General features: G+C 39.6%; 1 protein-coding gene across 2 annotated transcripts in view; it reads right to left on the bottom strand.

Moving 5' to 3' along the window:
- The window catches only part of LOC133110086 (immunoglobulin superfamily member 21-like), a 210,621-nt gene that overhangs the window by 169,175 nt on the left and 21,236 nt on the right, over positions 1-20,210 (bottom strand). Inside the window, exon 1 of one of the 2 annotated variants that reach the window (XM_061219961.1) lies at positions 14,281-14,681. The exons of the other annotated variant lie outside the window; for it this stretch is intronic. Within the exon in view, the coding sequence (XP_061075945.1) occupies positions 14,281-14,338 (58 nt within the window). The 5' untranslated portion in view covers positions 14,339-14,681. Of the gene's footprint in view, positions 1-14,280; positions 14,682-20,210 lie in introns of those variants that run through there. 2 annotated transcript variants of the gene reach the window in all.

Below are 20,210 nucleotides of genomic sequence, written 5' to 3'. Positions count from 1 at the left end.
GACATCATCGTGTGACCTCTAGAAATGAAATGCCTCTGTCCTGTAAAATTAGGTCTGGAATGTAAAATTAGCTATGTAAAAAATGTAAACATTGATTTCCAAATAAGATTTTTGTACAGGGGATTTCTCACATAACATGTTTTTTCTAAACTTGCATACAAAAAAATAATATTTGAAGTGGATGTGTGAATAATACTGAATTTGGTATATCAGGGTGAGACATGGAAGTATTCAATCGATTGATGTCTATGTTTCAATGATAACTGTGAACCTATTCATACTCAAAGGACGTCAGTAGGCATGGATGCTATCTACATAATGCCAGTGGTTTTTACCATGGTATCTGAAGTCTTTAATTATTGTCAGTACAAAACTACATTTCTATCTGGAGCAAATAATGAACAGATTATAGTTCTCGTCCTGGAGGCAAGAAAAGGCCTGCTCTCAAATTCTGACAAAGTAAAAAATAGGCTATATCACTAAAGATAATGCACATGAATTATTTTATAAAGCATAAACGATGGGAGGCAGAACTGGGAGAAACAATTCAATAAAGTCACAGTTTTTTTTCCTTTTTTTTTTTCTTTTTTGTTTAACAGTCATATCATTTCCAGTTCAACTGACAAACAGTCAATACAGAGAGACAAACTGGTTGTTTAGGTGACAATGTTTCAACTCTCAAACCTTTATCACTGACACTATTTGTATTTTTGAAACATTTATGGAATCCACAGGCATCAGAGTGAATGGTGTAAGCTGTAATTCAGTAGAGAAGCAGGGCAATGACAATTCTACAAGCAATCACGCATCAAAGCCTTGTTTGAATAAACAACCCCACTACCCATAAAAATAATAAAAATAAATGCTGCAAGCTGTGAACCTAAAGAAGCCACAGGAAATGTGCTGTTGGCATTCTTTAAGTAATTACAGGAGTACTATGCTGGATTATTGGCCTCGTTACAGCCCAGTGTTTAAAGTCTCCTCTGCTCTCAACCCCGGCAACACCTGCGTTGAGGACAAGCAAAATGTCAGGCGAAGGGATGCGGTGATCAGAGGTATATTGAACATGTCATTGTTAGCAACATGACGGGCTGGTTGGAGTCATTTGTGTGTATCAAAGAAGGGTGAGCAGTATTTGCCAATACAAGTAGTAAAAGAGTCAATGCACTGCTAAATCAAGACAGCCTACAGGGGAGGTAGATTTCTGTTCTATTTAGCATTACATTACAGGCATTTATACCTGAGATGTAAAGATGGAATCATACTACTCGTAGAGAGCTAATTATGTTAGCAGCTTTCTTAGTCAAGTTGGCTACTGTGCATTTTCCCCTTTGAGATGTAAGGACCCTGACTGAATTACTTTACATTACATGTAATTTGGCTGACGCTTTTATCCAAAGCGACTTACAGTTGATTTAGACTAAGCAGGAGACAATCCTCCTCTGGAGCAAAGCAGGGTTAAGGGCCTTGCTCAAGGGCCTAACGGCTGTGCAGATCTTATTGCGGCTACACCGGAATTAGAACCACCGACCTTGCGTGTCCCAGTCATGTACCTTAACCATTACGCTACAGGCCGCCCCATTACCATGCTACAAATAAACAGTAACAGTAGTCCCCATAGGGAACACATCTTGAAGGGAGAGCAGAATGTGATACAAAAGCTTGGACAACGTAGCTAGTTTGATAGCTAGAAATGACATGTTACTTACAGGTCCAACAGAACACACTCAAACTTCAGCGGTTGCCACCAAGAAAAGCAATTCCATGGCTAATTCTAACCTGTCAGGTTGTTTTTTCGCTTCACTGGGCTTCTTCGCCTCTCTCACTGTGGCATTTAGCTAGCAATGAACACTTCGCACACAGAAATCTGGTCCCAAACACAGATAAGTGCACCATGCCCAGAAACATCACACATTTTATATAACACATTTTGGAATATCAAAAGGTAAATAAACACAAATTTAGTCAGAGATGGCCAGAGCATCATAGATATGCCTTGGTTATTTCATAATTTTTCAAGGTAAAATTCCTGTATAGTTCCTTAAACAATGCCCATAATTTGATATTTTAGTCTTTATATGGATTTCGTGAAAAGTTTGATCACACAATTGCAACATTAAATACAAAAGAAAAAGGAAATCCTCGAAATATGATTCGTTCTCAAGTCCTGGCCACAGCAACTGGTGCACAGGAGCAGTGTCACATCCCTGTCCCATCATAATCTATTCTTATTGTCTGTGACTCAATCCCAGCTGTCACAGGCAGATGGACTCAGATCCTCACCCAGATCACAGCTTTTTACTTCACAAATAGATCTGTTGTCCCTGTTAGGAGCTACTGCCCACCAACCATCTTAGCCAGGAATTTCAGACATTGATTTAACTCTTATCTGGGCCTACTCAGCCTGGTATGAAGATCATGCAGCATGGTGGATTGCACTGTTGCCTTGCAAGAAGGAGGTTCTGGGCCGGAGTCCTGGCTGGCCAGTTCCTATCTACATAGCGTTTGCATGTTGGCTCTGTTTTCACACGGGTTTCCTACGGGCTCCCCGCCACATACGGAAAATACGCATGTCAGGTTAAGTATACTCCCACCTGCCCACTGCTCCTACGTACCTAGGATGGGTTAAATGCAGAGGAAAAATTGCCATACTGCGTACTATGAAGTGTATTTTATCTTATGAACCCTTGGTTAGATGCGTGGACACGCATTAGTAACATTAGTAGGTGGAAAATCGGTACAATCAATTTTAAAGGTATTCAGAAAGGTTATTGAGATCAACCCTGACGGTATATGTAAATCAGGATGAGGACAATTAATACTGCAACCCCATTGCTTCCAGATTATGAACAACCTCCTTATATCGGCAGTGGAGCAAAAGAGGCCAGTCATCATAACTCTCTATTATGATCTGATAAAATCTTGTCTAAAGTTTGCATGACAAATTACTTCATACTAAAAAAATCATACTTAGGTTAATTAGAGTGGTGTTTATTGACATAAATGTTATTACTTGAATGGCTATGTTTGTTTAACAGTACAGCATATTAGCAATAATGAACACGGTGTACTAATCTAGTGGTTTAACAGCATTTTATTGTGCTATTAAAGAGTAGTTATACTCATGTATTATGCTATAACGATATAATGGCAGACACTATCATTCCATTCCTTAAGATCTAATGAGGACCAGAGATTTTGATTTTGAAATAAAAAAGATTTTGAATCCAACCCAAAGTGAGGCAGCATGTTTAATGCTTCTATGGTCTGAGAGCAATGCTCTTAATAGGCGGAGATGGGTTTGCTTTGATCATTCCCCATTTTGCAACACTCCATCACAACTGCCGGTCTGCTCGACCGCTGTCTCATCCACTGTCAATCTGAGAGGCCAAAAATACTCAGCCAGCACAGGGATCCTCAGCCGGCCGGCCATGCAGAGGAATCACCATTATGCACCTTCCTACATGTCTCAGCCTCAGTCAGCACTGGTAAAGTTTGGATTTATTAAAAGCATAGCATGTGCGAGGTTGTAACATCATAGCCAGCCCAGTCTTATGGCATACACATACCTCTGAGCACTTATTGCAGAACCATGATTATATTCTGACAGGTATAAGCTGCTGGTTTTGATTATTCCTTTTCTTGGTTAAATTCAAGGTTTTAAAGGAAGCCTAAATTGGTTTTCTTAGTGAGATTTTATTTGTAATTCCTGGTCCACCAAAATTTTTCACATCGGTTTCTCAACTGCGTATGTGAAATGTTGGGCCACACATTACACAACTATGATATCACACAATTTAGCCAACATAGCTTCTCTGTTTTGTACTGGTGATAGCTAGCTACGAAAGGAAAGGATTATAGCTAATTGAGAGTCCATTTACAAACAACCATTTTAATAGGACGTCATGTAACATTAGCAAAATATCTGAATGTAATGTTACTGTACTTCACAAAACCATTCAGTTACATCAGATCTGTTACATGCAAATTGCTTTATTGGCATGACAAAGTATCATGGTTAAAAAAAAATTAGCAGACTGCAGACAGCGCATGAATTTAGAATGGTGATTCGACTTGACCTGGACTACCTGCCAAATGTTGAACGATTACATGATGAAGTTTTAGGAGTCTCTGAAGTTACGTATGTTGAATCTGACGTGGCACACACGTACAAGCCCTTAAGTAAGTAAGAGAAAGTTAAGCTAAGAATTCTAAAATATTCTTGCACGAGGCCCACTGCTCCCAGACATTTCAACTATCCATTAATAAAACAATTAATTTTAATGTCAAATAAAATGCTTCCTTTCTCATGAGTGACAGAATAATTAAATGGTTTTTATAGTACATGGAAAGCACTCACATCGAAATGTAGTGAATAAACACTTCAAATGAACAGCCGCACAATTCATTTTTCATTTATTAAATGTATCCTGCTCAGACATGCTTCAATATAATGAACACCGTTTTAATTACAGGAGACTGCCCATTTTATTCTAGAAACACTATGTACATTAGGTTGTGTTCCCTTTTCCTGGTCTGCCTTTATATGAATATAAATAATAATCCCTAGATTATTGTGTTTTATACTCTGAATGTGGCTGTTTGATGTATTGGGAACAAATCCCCCTTTACTCATAATCCTTCAGCACTGAAGCAGTACAGTGCCATGTTATGAGATTTCCCCATTTGCATGGTTCTCTGAGATATACACCGAATGTAGAATGAGCCTCCTATATTCATGTTTTAAACAGAGATATGAAAGAGTGAATACAACAGCAGAGGGGGCGCGTAAGCACAAGCACAACGGGATGTTTCTTTCAAAATGTTACTCTCTTCAGGCTGCTGTGGCTGCTAACAGTCCACCAATTCCAGAAAGACAAAACATACGGTGATGGAATGTGATAGTTTCAGGGCCTGACTCCAGCACTCAGAACAATCCCAGGGAACAACAGTGCTGATCTGTAAATACAATTTTCAGAAATAAGAAATAAACCGCACAACCACAGTACCTCCGATTTAATTTCAAACCCACGCGCTGTGTACAATGTGGAATGTGTCTTGAGGAAAATATTATGGAAAACAATTTAGCAGTTTAGGCATTATTAAATTATAGGTTACATAATAGGCAGTACAAACTTTGTGTTTCGTTTGTTTCATAATGATGTCACCCGATGGGAAAGTGCACGACTGCAGCCATATCAGGGATGAAGATTCAACATTTGCATCTCTCTCGCTCTTTCACTCTCTCTAATTATTTGTTAATATGCCACTACCACAAATTAACAGCATTATAACGTGAGTTATATTGTATAATTAATCCAGCATCCCCTTATATAGGAGACAAATGGGAAACACTAACACAGATCCATTCAAAAATAACATCATAAATACTTGCTATTATCAGATAAAGTAACTCCTCGGTCGTTTGGCACAGTCCAGAGACTTCTCTTTCAGTCATAGCTTACATGCATTTGCAATTGCGTCCCTTTCAGTGGAATCACTATACAAGCAGGATCAGAGCAAAACACAGTTTTATAAAACTAATTCAGAAATAAATGGAAACAGGGAAATGTCAGGGAAAAAAAACTCAAAGCTCAACAGATGTCACAGCAGACAGCAGTGCAGCCATCTTCCAATTTTAGACTGAAACTCCTGACTGTACCTCATTGATTCCTGCTAGGAAGAACACCTGGAGTCAGTATTCAATATGCACTCGACCCTTATGTTAAACCATATGATATAGTCAGAATAAAAATATTATTTCATTCGGAGGCTCTGATTTCATACAATTGGCATGGAAAACTTTTAGCTACATTGCCAAGTGCTTGCTGTTGCGTTCTCAAGTCCAAGGTTGTAAATGTGAATTAAAGCTTGGCCATGCACTCCATCAAGTCACTTACAAACAGACCGCACATTATTCACAAATGATTCTGAGGTAAACTGTTGTGTAGCACTCTTCGACAACACCTATCAATTCCAATTCTCAATGTATCAGCAACTAGCAATGGTTTCCAGCTAGCTAAGTAACCAGCAAACTAACTGTGATTCAGTTTTTACTATTTACTTATTATTCTTCATTGGCTGTAATACGTAGGGCTGAATAACAGGTATCATACTCATTGGCAATAATCAGATTAAAAAAAAACATTAAAGAAATTCCCAAGTAATTAAAGAAATATATGTCCCACAGACCACCCACCACTCCAGAATAAGGAACACACTCGTCTATTTCTCTGCTGTTCATTTTTCTTGTTTTTGTTTTTCTAAAAGATGTGAATTGTGCTGGTGAATGTGATATTAATGATTTATAATTCTTCCACCTCCTGAATGATAAATTGAACCCATTTACGATTAAATCTTCATCATCTAAACCCATATTAGAGGGAAAAGCAGACAACATCAGGGCATCTGAAGGTAGGTATGTATGTATGTGTGTGTGTGTGTGTGTGTGTGTTTGGTGGGGGAGGGGTTGGAGTGTATGAATCTTTGAAGCTGGGATAGGGTATCTCCAGCTCTGATTGGTTTAAACCCGTGATTAGACTGTCTACGGTAAGCTACAAGGAATAATTTGTCAATGGACTCAGCAATTGGGTCTACAATGTTGTCAGGCAGGTCTGGACTGAAGAGGTGCTTTGCGGTAAACCCCACTCTTATTTGAATGTGTAAAGGACTATCTTTCTTTAGCGTTTAAACACAATTCACAGATTCAAAATTAATTAAGAAATGTTTGTTTTATTAACACTGATAAGGAGGAATGCTTTATTGCCTGCTGGTCATACAGCAAAACTGGGGCTGGGTCAGAGTCAAGGTGAAGAACATCACAGCTGACCACTCCCCTGGTTCCCAGGTTGTTGCACAAAGAACTCCCATTGTTTATTTATGAATTTAACTATTACTGAGATTTTGTTGTTTTGTTGTTGTCGTGTAGCAGAAAGCCACTCGACAGGACAGATAACTAACCGTCTACTTTTAGACCATTCATAGTTGTTTTACATTGTACCATGAATCAATTCATGAAAAATGTCTTAGAACAGACAATGCGGGAGCATATTTTAAACAGTTTGGTTTCAGTACAATTAACATACGCATACCTATTTTAGGATTTAGCATCACTCATCTTTTGATGCCATGAAGCAATGTTTGATGTGAGAAAAAATGTTTGTACTTTGTAAACAATGCTGATTTTTAATCAAAGTGAATCCTCACATGTCCAATTAGCAGTGTACTGAAATGAAGCACGATTTTCAATCAATGTAACCTGAAAAATGTAAGTTCTACACAGATTACCCACTTTGCAAATTAGCTGATAGCATGTTAGATCTTGTTATCGTCTACGAGTTTTCAGGATAGAATGGTCAAGGAATCGACCTGATCTGATCAGCGTCACACATCGATCAGACAGCAAGCTCATATAAATCAGATGTTATTATCGATCACATAATCCACAGAGTGATCTACCTGCCATTGATAAAGGACTGTAAACAGTTAACCTCAAGGCCTATGAGTATCACCCTGGCCATGATTGCAATGTGGCGCAACTTTATCTAGTGAGACCACATTCATGCTGCTATTGCGAACATATCGGATATTTGAGAGGATGTGGCCTCCTGCTACCAGGGGGGAAGATGGCAGCTGACACCCCCTGACTCAGATACCGCTCAGCAAAGAAACTCCAGAACCGAGATACCTGCTGATCTGTTTTGGAGCTGGTTTGTTATCTTATTTTTCCTTCCAAGTAAATTTCTCTAGTCTGGAATAATCTTTGAGCAATAGAGCTACTTCTGCCCGATGCATACCTCACCTGTTTCTGTACCCAAGAAACTTCCCGGGAAAACACACACACCTACAACGCTTGGAACTTGAAAGACCTGCAGCGTCAAAGAGTGGATCCAGCATGTCCACATGTTTCCTTCAATCAGCCAACTCCAAAGATGAAGTCTCCATCGAACCCTTTCGGAAGCCAAAATTCTTTGGACTTAAATGTCTCTTGCCAATGTGTCTAATTTACATCTCCGCCACTACCAAGGGCGACATGGCTCAGGCCGTAAGAGCAGTCGTCTGGCAGTCGGAGGGTTGCCGGTTCGATCCCCCGCCCGGGCTGTGTCGAAGTGTCCCTGAGCAAGACACCTAACCCCCAAAATGGTCATGATGAGCTGGTTGGCGCCTTGCATGGCAGCCAATCGCCGTTGGTGTGCGAGTGTGTGTATGAATGGGTGAATGAGAAGCATCAATTGTACAGCGCTTTGGATAAAAGCGCTATATAAATGCCAACCATTTACCATTTACCTGTCTTCTGACATCCAAACTACACCACGGGTCCCTGGACACCAATACACACCTGACATAGTGAGATTCAGCTGACCGGTTGGTAAAGCCAGCACTCCGCACAACTTGGACTAAACAATGAGTACATGCACTGCACCATTCAACTTTGGTTTGAAAAAGACAAACACTGACTCTGAGAAAAGCATGAACAAATTATTGATGACTATTTTACTTCATATTAGAAATACAGAGCTTAACCCTGTACCCACAATTAATTTTAAAACCTTTTTTTACTGTACACCATGCAGCTTGGTCTATCTATGATCCTCTCACTTTAATTATTTAAATATAAATGCTCAGGTGTACTACTGTTTGATAAATGCATTAGGTCTACCTTTTCTTTCCCCCCACACATTCCCCAATACATGTCACATTTGACCAATGTCTCTGCCCACAATTCCTCACTTTTCTCCCAGTCAAAGCCCCTTGTCCTCCAAACTCTCCCCTTGTCAAACATACGGATAACCAGTACTGTGTAGCTAATACGTCAGGTCTGCATGCATACACTCCAAAACATTCTGTCATACTCAGTCCCCACACATCCTCTCAAACAAAAATCATATAGTTCCCTGACATTGCTTGAAAAAAATAAAAATAAAATAATAATAATAATAATAATAATAATAATAATAATAATAATGATAATAATAATAATAATAATAATAATAATAGAAAAATTATAATAATTGATAATAATTTACTAAACCAACGACTACCTATCAACTCAATATAATGAATTAAAATTTTAAAATTTTAAAATTAAATGTACTCACCAAAACGGAAATTCCTATGCTGGTCATGTCAGAAACAGGGTTAAATTTATTTTTTATTTTCACTCAGTTAAAAACTAGTTATTATATCATAAAGAGAGGACAAATCGTCGAGGAGGTAAAGTTGCAATTTTGTATCACAATTATATAATTCAATACTCATATTGCCTGAAAATCACTTGGAAACTCTTGGTATAACATTACATTTTACACCTGAACATGCAAGTACAATAACTGCATCCTATAAACCCTGAATTACACAGCCATCTGATTACGCTTCACAGATCTCCACAATTCTGGCAGAAATAAAAACAAAATAATGTTGGGTGATATGAACTTAAACTGGACTACCTCCTACAAGTTACTTCTAAGTGCACTGCATGATGAAGCACACGGCACTGTGTGTTCATACATTGTCCAAATTGGGCTTGTTTGCAGGTAAGCACTGGCTGACCAGCTTTTGTCCAATTGCTTAAAAAAAACACCAGAAGCCTCTTGATAGCTCTGGACTACATTTTGTGCCTTTGTTTTGGTCATTTGTTTTTTGTTTTGCTCTGAAGAGGGAGCATAATAATGGGGTATGCAAGAGGTTTTGGCGGGCGCTAATGGAAAACCGTGACAGACGACCATCACACACAGAATCAATAATTCAGCATCTATCATTCTGGCTATGTCTGCGATCCACACAACTTCCCTGTTTTATTTCAAATGGTTAAAACCAACATAGTGACACAACATCACACTGGCGGTCCAATAGGGCTTTTTTTCTCGCGTCATCCTTCCTCCTACACCACGGCTCTGGCGAGGCGAAAGAGCAGAGTCTCCCATTACTCTGCTTATATTCGGACTGACCTCACCCCAAGAGCACAGGCTATGTTGAATCAGGCCAGAGTGATGTCACGGTGAAATAAACCTTAAGAACTGTGCTCACTCATGGGGAACGTCGCCCTTCGGACAAGCCCTGCTATGCCAAACCGCAATCCTCCTCCAGTGACAGCTGTGTTTGCCTCATATTCAGTCAGGGGATTTCAAGCTGTTCCGGAGCAAGATGGCCTAAAGCCACCCAACGCAGCTTTCTGATGTGAAACCCTTTTTTTTCCTACGCTTGTTCTCTCACATGTATGACGTCTACAAAAAGTATTAAACAAGCTACATGCACTGACTGACCAATGAGTGAACTGAACTTCAGGCCGTTAATGGATATACCTAATCAACCAATCATGTGACAGCAGCATAAAAGCATGTAGACATGGTTAAGTGGTTTAGTTGTTCAATAGACCAAATAGCAAATGCGATCTAAGTGACTTTGACCGTGGAATGATTGTTGGAGCTAGAGTAGTTTGAGTGTCTCATGAACTGCTGATCTTCACGGGATTTCCACACGCAACAGTCTCTACAGAGAATGGTGCGGAAAACAAGAAAAGCATCATGTGAGTGCCAGTTCTGTGGGCGCAAACACTTTTTGAGAGAGGTCAGAGGAGAAGGGTAGGCATCAAGCTGACAGGCAGGCGTCAGTAACTAAAATAACCATGCATTACAAAAGTAGTATGTAGAAGAGCATCTCTGAACACACAACATGTCCAACCGTAAAGTGGATGGGCGACAGCAGCAGAAGACCAATAAGTCTAATTAATAAGGTATAATGTTTAAATATTACGTTTCAACAAAAGAAAAGGAAGGCACACACTGCTCTCGTATGTAGGTGCCGTTCGTTACGCATAGTTTGACACTGCATGTCCTTGTGTAAAAAAATGCTAAAGAATTCCAAGCGTAAAATCAATTCCAACACATAAAAACTCTTAAGGTACCTAAATGCAACATCGCACCTCAAAGCAATAGTGACAGTGACTCATGAATATATATTTCATATTTCATGAAAAATCACAACAAAGTAGACAGTGCAGTTAATATGGCAATTCTGTATTTAAACCATACTCCATTCTTGAAACAATATTCGGACAATAAAAGTTCCCATGCACCACTAAATGAATAAATAAACAAATACATTAATTAATTCATTAATTCATTCTCCTAACCCGCTTATCCTGAACAGGGTCACAGGGGGGCTGGAGCCTTTCCCAGCATACATTAAGCGAAAGGCAGGAATACACCCTGGACAGATCATACGTCCATCGCAGGCCACAAATAAATAAATGAGTAAATAAAATTGAAGAAATTCTATTTGACATTACTTCACAAAAGATAATTCCTTCACTTTTGTGTGAGTGTGCTTCCAAGGTATTTTCAATAATACCAATAGAAGTCAGTAAAGACACCTAGAATCGCATTGTGAAATCATCCAAGAATACAGATGGAGCAGCATCATTCCAGGTATCAATCCATTACACTGTAGATCCATACGTACTTATTTGACAATCAATATATCCCCCGGATCATTTTTAGCAACTTTAAAGGCAAATTTACAGAACCGATATTCAGTGTTGTAGAAATATTCTACAACACCCACAATGAACTATTCCTTCAGAGAAACTGTTAAGGTAAATGTTGATATGAAGGCTTCTGGGACACATTATAAGCCACACACCAGATAATCTAACAGAGCCAGTCCCCACCACAGTCAGGTCAAATAAAATGGGCATAATTGACCCCAATGCATTTCAAATCCTACAGTGAAAATGCACCATAATTCTGGCACACGTCCCGAGAGTCATGGTGTTATCATGGCTCATGTATCTGACTGGGGGTAACAGACAGTGACCTCCAACCTATTAATATTGAACTTCTCAGGCCATATCAATGAGGAAATGATGCTGCTGCTAAATTCATCAGCGGTATTCTTTGAGAAATTAATTGCTTCGTAATCACCGTGTAACATAAATTGGTGGCAATGCCTTTTACTGCTAGCTCTCATCCACATCAATGTGCAATGTCATTGTGCTATGCTGCATAAGCATGCTACACTATTGTGTGTTAGGGCTGCAGGATGTTGCATTAGGACTTCAGAGGCAGTTCGTTCCTATATAAAATTGGTTCTGGACCACAGTTTTATTAGAATACATAAACAGCTATTAGTATTCCCTCTTAAGCATGTAATCATTTTAAATAAATGAAAAGGCAAGGAATAAAAATGTGTGTTTTAACAAAATAGCAGCATTAGTTTAATTTCATTTTGAAAATGGTTTACAGTTGGACCCTGGACACTGCTACAAGTAAACAATCCCCCCCCCCCCCCCCCCACGCACGCACGCACGCACGCACACACACACACACACTATTCACATTACCAAGACCAGCATCTGCATACTAATGTCAATTAGAGTGAGTTTGTTTATTTGATTTCGGCAGAGAATTGTAGCATTGAAATAATTCTCCAGCTGTGGCCAAATTCAGTTTGAGTAAAGAACTCTGAACTCTCCAGAGAAGGTGGCCATCAGCAGCCAGCCACTAATCACATTGGATTAAGCCAGTAACACTTCATCGGACTTCCTGTCCGACACATCACAAAGCATTTCTTGGTACGCTTCAGGGCTGCAGACAGAATTGTCTTGTGCCTGGCTGTGAACTTCAGCAAGTGTTGGGGCTTGACCTTCAGTGACACACTCAGCCTGTCAAACCTCTCAACCTTCAGATGACTTCAATATTGTCACATGTCACCCAAATAAGCTGCAAAAGCTTGTATAGGTCTTTCCCTTTAAGCCCGAGAAATGGGAAAAGCTCACGATGACTGGAAAATCTTGGAACAGCTTTTCCCTTTCCGAAAATGACTAGATATGTGAAGCACAAGCTGTTACTGTATGTGACTAACCTAGATCAGTACATACATGATCAATGTATCTAAACGGGTGAAGCTACCGCTGAATTAAAATAACAGTTTAGGCCTTATATTGCAGTAATACCGTGTGTTGTTGATTTTTTGTTTTTTATCTGTTTAATTAATTGATGGGACACAACAGAAGCTGTACTTGCCCAGACTCGAACATAGTGTAATTTAAATGCCATGAGATGAATGCGTCGGGAGACGCGCAGATTTCAGAGAAGCACGGATGCCACCGGAACTAGCACTCTCGATGTCATAGGAGCATTCCAGGCATCCCGAGGGGGGAAACGGTTCCACGTTGCAGACAAAGTATGATTATGATGTGTACAAGGAGGAAGGCAGAGCATGAATGCACAGTAAATAAATCTCATTTCCACTGATGAATCAAACGCGAACAAAGAGAGAGGACAACATATAGGAATTACAAGAAAATCTATTTCATTGAAATAACAGCTTTCAATTCAATTCCATACCCATTACGGTTGAAAATTTTGTTTTCATTCATATTCCTGTTTGCGAAGTTTATTCATGTCATAAAATACGCACCTTGAGCCCTCACTGATGGTAATGGTGTTTATTAAGTTTGACTGATGCATAAACAACCTCAGGCTCAAGTGAATATATTAACGAGAACACCTTTTGACATGGGATAAGCTGCCACCCTAAAAAATATGGAATCAGGAGGCAGTGATTCGCTGGTAAAGACGAAAGCAACAGATTTTTTTTTTTTTCTATCAACACGCACGCTTGTAGGTCGATGATCGACATCATGACGACTTTATGTCAAGCATTAAATGTTACGGCAAACATTAAGCTAAATTACTTGTGTATGTATGTATGTGGAATTGCGTTTGTTAAATGAAAATAACTAATGACGCGAACCGCGTTAGTCTAAAAAGAAACCTATATTAACTGGTCTGCCAATATAAAAGCTGACATATCGAACATGTAATGTATACGTCGTGTGGATTGGTGGTTTCCATGCTTAATATTTAACGTTTGTTTGAATTACCTTCATGCACTGCCCTCTTTCGTGCCCTTCTCTACAGTGCCACCTCTGAAAAATGCCAATGAGCAAATCGAGACCGCTGAGGAATAACAACATCGAACACCGAAAAGAGCGACTCATGGCTCAAACGGCAAGTTAACATTAACGAACACACGTAGTCTAATCATCAGTAACGGTCGTTGAACCCACACAATGACAAAAAGCACGAGACTTTCATTGTACGTTAGATTGCTGCGCATATGTTAAATAGCAGAAGAGTGTTTAAAAGGGACGAATATCCAGGCGAAACAGTGGACCCAAGACAGCACATTTTGCTTCGATTTGCACAAAACTCTCAAGAATTTCAAGTACATTGCTTGAATCGGAAATAATTACCAGCAACAAAGTGACCGACTTACCTACGGCTGAATCCAGTAGTTCGGCGCACAAGAGGAAACACAACGAAAAGACGGTCATCTTTCCTGTATTTTACAATAAATCCCAAACTCCATCAGCGTTTACTTGCTCGCCTTTCCTCGGCTGCGTAACCCCCACCATTCCAGAGGTACGAGCTCGGGTGGTCCCCAGAAACTGCTCATGGTGCAATTTGGATGTGAGGGGAAGTAGAACTGGACGAAATGAATAATCGCTTCAATGCATGCAACAACAGACACGAACTCACAATTAAGGAAAACAAATGCTCTAAAGCGCGCTTTAGAAAAACGTTTCCTCCACAGAATATGCGGCTTGTAGTGCTGCAGCGGTTTGGCTGAAAAAAAAAACAGAAACAGATTTTGATGAAAATCTGTGCTCTTCACTCAATGCTCATCCTCTCTCTCTCCCGCCCTCCTCAGTTGGTCATACGAACACGCACACGAATTTACTCCTGCTCACTCTCTCTTTATTTCGCACAATTTTCCTTAATCCTACACTGGCTCCAAACCCTTCCCCTCTAATTCTACCCACTAAGCCGATTTATTCCTGTTGAATTCTGTTCTTCCACTGTGAAAATGTTTTTAAGACCATTATAACCTTCTATATGCTACAAACCATCGCCCGCATAAAAGCAATAAAGCTGGAGACTTACTTGTCGCTCCACAATCTAATATCTCCCATGGGCGTCCCCAAGTTAACGTAACTTCAAATTAACCCCAGCGCGGAGCACGCGCAATATTGAATCGAACTTTCAGATCAGAGGGTGACATTCAGAAGTCATTTTGAGTAAAGGGGACCTCTCCTGTCGTTGCTCCCGCGCCACATCTGAATTACCTACCTGTTAATGCTCCTAAAAAGGGAAAGCTCCTTCCGGCAGTTTTGAGGTGGTTGGAAACAACATGTTTATTATATGACACTGATGCTATTTATAGTACATACAAGTGAAACTCGAAAAATTAGAATATCGTGCAAAAGTTAATTTATTTCAATAACTCAACTTTAAAGGTGAAACTAATATATTACATAGACAAATTACAAGCAGAGCAAGATATTTCAAGCCTTTATTTGTTATAATTTTGATGATTATGGCTTACAGCTTATGAAAACCTCAAATTCAAAATCTCAGAAAATTAGAATATTACATAAAATCAATCAAAAAAGGATTTTAAATACAGAAATGTCGGCCCTCTGAAAAGTATAATCATGCATATGTACTCAGTACTTGGTTTGGGCCCCTTTTGCACAAATTACTGCCTCAATGCGGTGTGGCATGGATGCGATCAGCCTGTGGCACTGCTGAGGTGCAATGCTTCAATAGCAGCCTTCAGCTCTTCTGCATTGTTCGTTCTCATGTCTCTCATCTTTCTCTTGGCAATGCCCCATAGATTCTCTATGGGGTTCAGGTCAGGTGAGTTTGCTGGCCAATCAAGCACAGCAATCCCATGGTCATTGAACCAGGTTTTGGTACTTTTGGCAGTGTGGGCAGGTGCTAAGTCCTGCTGGAAAATAAAGTCAGCATCACCATAAAGCTTGTCTGCTGAAGGAACCATGAAGTGCTCTAAAATTTCCTGGTAGACAGTTGCGTTGACCCTGGACATAATAAAGCACAGTGGACCAACACCAGCAGATGACATGGCTCCCCAAATCAACACTGACTGTGGAAACTTCACACTGGACTTTAAGCATCTTGGATTGTGTGCCTCTCCATTCTTCCTCCAGACTCTGAGACCTTGGTTTCCAAATGAGATGCAAAATTTGCTCTCATCAGAGAAGAGGACTTTGGACCACTGAGCAACAGACCAGTTCTTTTTTTCTTTAGCCCAGGTAAGACGCTTCTGGCGTTGTTTGTTATTCAGGAGCGGCTTCACAAGAGGAATACGACATGTGAAGCCCATGTCCAGGATCCGTCTGTGTGTGGTGGCTCTTGATGCATCAACTCCAGCCCCAGTCCACACTTTTGAATGGCCTTTTCCTGACAATCCTCTCCAGGATGCGGTCATCCCTGCTGCTTGTTCACCTTTTTCTTCCACACTTTTTCCTTCCACTTAACTTTCTATTAATGTGCTTTGATATAGCACTTTGAGAACATCCAACTTCTCTTGCAATTACCTTTTGAGGCTTTCCCTCCTTGTGGAGGGTGTCGATGATGGTTTTCTGCACAACAGTCAGGTCAGCAGTCTTCCCCATGATTGTGAATTCTACTGAACCATACTGAGAGACAATTTAAAGGCTCAGGAACCCTTTGCAGGTGTTTTGGATTAATTAGCTGATTAGAGTGTGACACTTTGAGCCTACAATATTGAACCTTTCCACAATATTCTAATTTTCTGAGATTTTGAATTTGGGGTTTTCATAAGCTTTAAGCCATAATCATCAAAAATATAAGAAATAAAGGCTTGGAATATTTCACTTTGCATGTAATGAGTCTATATGATATATTAGTTTCACCTTTTTAGTTGAATTACTGAAATAAATGAACTTTTGCATGATATTCTAATTTTTCGAGTTTCACCTGTAGTATTTGAACACAATTGTGGTTGTATCGACAGATAAGCAGGTAGGAGCAATGTAGGTCGCACACACTCTTGAAACATCCCTTTATGATATCCTATAAGAATATCTTCTCACTAGCAACAGCAACAGTGTTAAACTGGGGATATTTCACTATATAGTAAATCTATTTAGACATTTTTTTCATGATTTTGTTTGACAATATTGTTTGATTTATTCATTTTTTGTTATGGTATTACATTTATTTCAAGAAGAAATTAAATGCTTTTTACATAGAACATGTTACATGATTACAGTACATTAAATGTTACGAAAGGTGCAACTTGAAACTCCCTTGAACTGTATATAATCTGTCACTTCTAATTTAAAAATGCTACTGCTGTTTCAAACAAAACAGATTTATTCATTGAGTAGAATTGGGCCTGCAACCATTGCACAACCCTCTTGGGTAATGGTCTCATTGAATGTTTTCAAGCAAGTGTGCTTAATTTCATTATAGACCCAATAAGGGCAATTAAAAATCCCATTTTGAACTCCAATGCCCACAGCAGAAAGCAGTAATTAAGCAGCTACGGTGGCCTCCACGAATACTGGGAAAGCCTCAATGTTCACTACAAGAGCATTCTCATGGAAATTGATTTATACACTTTATTGTACCTATCGCTGTGCTTATTCTTACCCACAAAACATATGTTCATCTACAGTCATATTGCACAGTATTAAGTATGCTCCGTCTTAATAAAAAATACATGGTTCCAATCACAGAACTGGAATGCACGTATTTTTACAGACAAAATAAATGACATGCAATCTGATATATTGCTGCAATTCACACTCTTAAATAAGCTTGCCACATGCAGAAAATTGAGTAAAATGTATAGGGAAGGAGGCTACAGGGATTGTAAGCAGGTTCTCAATTATTAGAATGCCTAGATTTAAAATGAAAGTAAGGCATTCCAAGATTTATGTTTAGCCCTGTACAAACAAACAAAAAAGGTTATATTTGTAACTTTGCCGAAAATACCTTGTTGCTATGTTGTTCTGAAGTAGGTAATTCTTACCTATTAAATACCATAAATTGGTATTTATGTATTTGTTGTTTGTTGAGATGCCAAGCACTAGGATGCCCTACATGGAGTTGCAGTCATTAATTTCTATGATACTGTTGATTTCCTGTTGATTTCATGTGCCACACAGACACAAAAGGGGGGGTTGACTTGTAGCCTATTCCACCTTGTGTCACAGCAATATACCCCCCCCCCCCCCCGCAAAAAATAATAATAATAATAAAGAAATAAAAATATAATATAATAATTAGAACCATGGTAGGAACCTTTATGATTTGGCAGGCTCATGATTGGCCGTGCACATAATATCAGGAATGATCACTTCCCTTCCTGAGCCAGTTAACAGGACCCAGACACCTCTACACTGGTGCCCTAAGTCCTTACATGGACTTCAGCAGGACCCAGCTACCTTCTCACACACAGGCACATACTCATACTACTACAGCACAGATTGCAAATAAAAGAAACCCGGAAGCCTGCTGCAAAATGAAGAAAAGGAGCACAAATAAAGCCTATGTTTATACTCTCTGTGAGTCGCGGCCTTGCTGCCAGGGATAAGTACAACCCTTTCACAATCTATCGCCTGAGGAAAACCACGGTCACAGTTGTTCACACGCATCACTCATTTAGCGCTCATGATGAGAGTGAAGTAGCTATATCCAAAGCCTTCCTTTTGCAAAGGACCAAAACACTTTTACTTATGGGATTTTGCACTTCTTCTTATAATGACTTGCATTTTTTTTATACCTGAAATGGCACTACTGGCCCCTATTTCCCTGACAACATAAGCACAAACATGCCTGGGCGCAAATGGAGTTGGTGCTGAGCAAGTGGCTGCAATATGGAAATAGCGTTGGATATGTGTTTGTAAAATGCATGAAGGTGCACTAGTTCTTGTTATGTAAAGTGTCACTACAGTCAAATGGAGTAGATAATGGGACCCCGCATGAGATGGCGCTACAGGGAGCGCATTTACAGTGGCTGTGAGTTTGACAGTGGTTATCCATTAAAGCCGTGGCTACTTACTCACTAAATTGAGCCCAGAAAATGCTTTATTTTATTTGTGCACTTGGCAGGGCTCGGTCAATGATTGACCGATCCGTTGGAATGTTAAAAATCCTTATCAGATGTTTGGACCGGTTTGTGGGTACTTCACAATATAGAAAGCATTCTTTGTGATGTGCTGTATTATAGACAACATAGCGGCATCAGTGTATGGAACTTGGCTTGTAACCTAGGTTCTATTCCCAGGTACAGCAGGATGCTGTTGTGGTACCCTTGAGCAAGGTACCCAACCTGAATTGCTTCATATCCAGTTGTATTAATGGATGTAATAATAGCTAAATCTGTGTATAAACCAGGCTGGAATTTTGCCAAAGCATGTTTGTGACAGGGTCTCGGTAAAAAGTGCAGTACAGATAAAATTGAATCGAATTGAATAAATGGATGCAGAAAATGCACAAGAGAGCAGGGACTGGTTGACCAGCGAGTATACATTTATCTTACTAAGTGTGTCTCTGAAGTTAATGAAACTCCAAAGCAGCCATGCAAGCCCAAGCCATGACACTTCCTCTACCGTGCTTTACAGATGAGCTTGTATGTTTTGGATCACAAGCAGATCCCTTCTTTCTCCACACATTGGCCTTTCCATCAGTTTAGTAAAGGTTAATCTTGGTCTCAACAGTCCATGAAACTTTGTTCCAGAACTTTTGTGGCTCATCTCAGTACTCTGCAAATTGTAATCTTGCCTTCCAATTCTTACCACTGATGAGTGGTTTGCATCTTGTGGTATAGCCTCTATATTGCTGCTCTGTAAGTCTTCTTCGAACAGTTGATTGAGATACCTTCACCCCTGCCCTGTGGAGATCATTTATGGTGTCACTGACTGATGTTTTCACCATGCTTCTGTCATCAACTGCTGTTGTTTTCCTTGGTTGACCTGTTCAATGTCTGTTGCTCAGTCCACTTTGAACTTTGAACGCCTTTCATTTTCAGGGCATTCCAAGTTCTCGCACAAGCTATGTCCAATGCTTGTGCAATGGCTCTGGTCAATTTCCCCTCTTTTCTAAGCTTTAAAATGTCTTGCTTTTCTCCCAAAGACAGCTCTCTGGTCTTCAGGTTGGTTTATGTTTTCTAACAGCAGTCTTCACAGACAAAACTCAAGGCAAAAACCAAGAGTAGACTTTGAATACTATTTATTGTTTAACCAATCTAACAGGACACATCTGGGAAACAATAAACATCTGTCAGTGAGTTCCAGTACTATTACTCACCTAAGAATTGGGTGGTCTGATACAAAAGGTGATATTTTCTAAGTTGTTTAACAAATCTAGATA

Source organism: Conger conger, chromosome 14, assembly GCF_963514075.1.
Source record: "Conger conger chromosome 14, fConCon1.1, whole genome shotgun sequence".
Taxonomy (NCBI): Eukaryota; Metazoa; Chordata; class Actinopteri; order Anguilliformes; family Congridae; genus Conger; species Conger conger.
Note: the sequence above shows the minus strand (reverse complement) of the source record. Positions and strands in the feature narration are given on the sequence as shown.